The 484-nt window shown below is 31.6% G+C and overlaps 1 protein-coding gene across 1 annotated transcript in view; it reads right to left on the reverse strand.

Annotated features, from left to right (window-relative positions):
• The window catches only part of LOC119591178 (flocculation protein FLO11-like), a gene marked incomplete at its 5' end in the record, with an annotated part of 15,623 nt that overhangs the window by 13,174 nt on the left and 1,965 nt on the right, over positions 1 to 484 (reverse strand). The window contains 1 exon segment of the mRNA XM_037939887.1: positions 325 to 401. Within this exon segment, the coding sequence (XP_037795815.1) occupies positions 325 to 401 (77 nt within the window).

The raw sequence follows: 484 nt of genomic DNA on the forward strand, positions 1-484 counted from the left end.
ATTTGAAACTAAACTAGCTTAATGTATCAATTTTGTGAATTATTTGAAGTTTTTCTCACCCATAATCTTAATAAAAACAATTTTTGTGAACTTGAACTTACAAATCAGGTATAAGTGGAACAGTAGACATATAATCATATGATGCCTTCTAACATACTAATCTCCAGACACACTTTCAACCTATAAACTATATTTGATAGAGACATACAGTATTTATTACGAAATCACAATGTACTATGAGACCCATGCAACATTGGGGGCAAAGCAATTTCAATCAAAAGGTGAATCTCTATAAAATCTAAATGGACTTATTAAAATACTTACCTATTTAACTGCAAGTCTACCAAAATATCTTCCTCCCCTAAATTCAACCCCAGGGTGATGTCGTGCACATGCCCTTCCTGAAAAAAATTGCAATATTTACTGACAGATCTATGACATCTGGCATAGACAATGGTTAAATTCTACAAATAGGGTTTATATT

The sequence above is a fragment of the Penaeus monodon genome, chromosome 28, assembly GCF_015228065.2.
Source record: "Penaeus monodon isolate SGIC_2016 chromosome 28, NSTDA_Pmon_1, whole genome shotgun sequence".
NCBI classification, from domain to species: Eukaryota; Metazoa; Arthropoda; class Malacostraca; order Decapoda; family Penaeidae; genus Penaeus; species Penaeus monodon.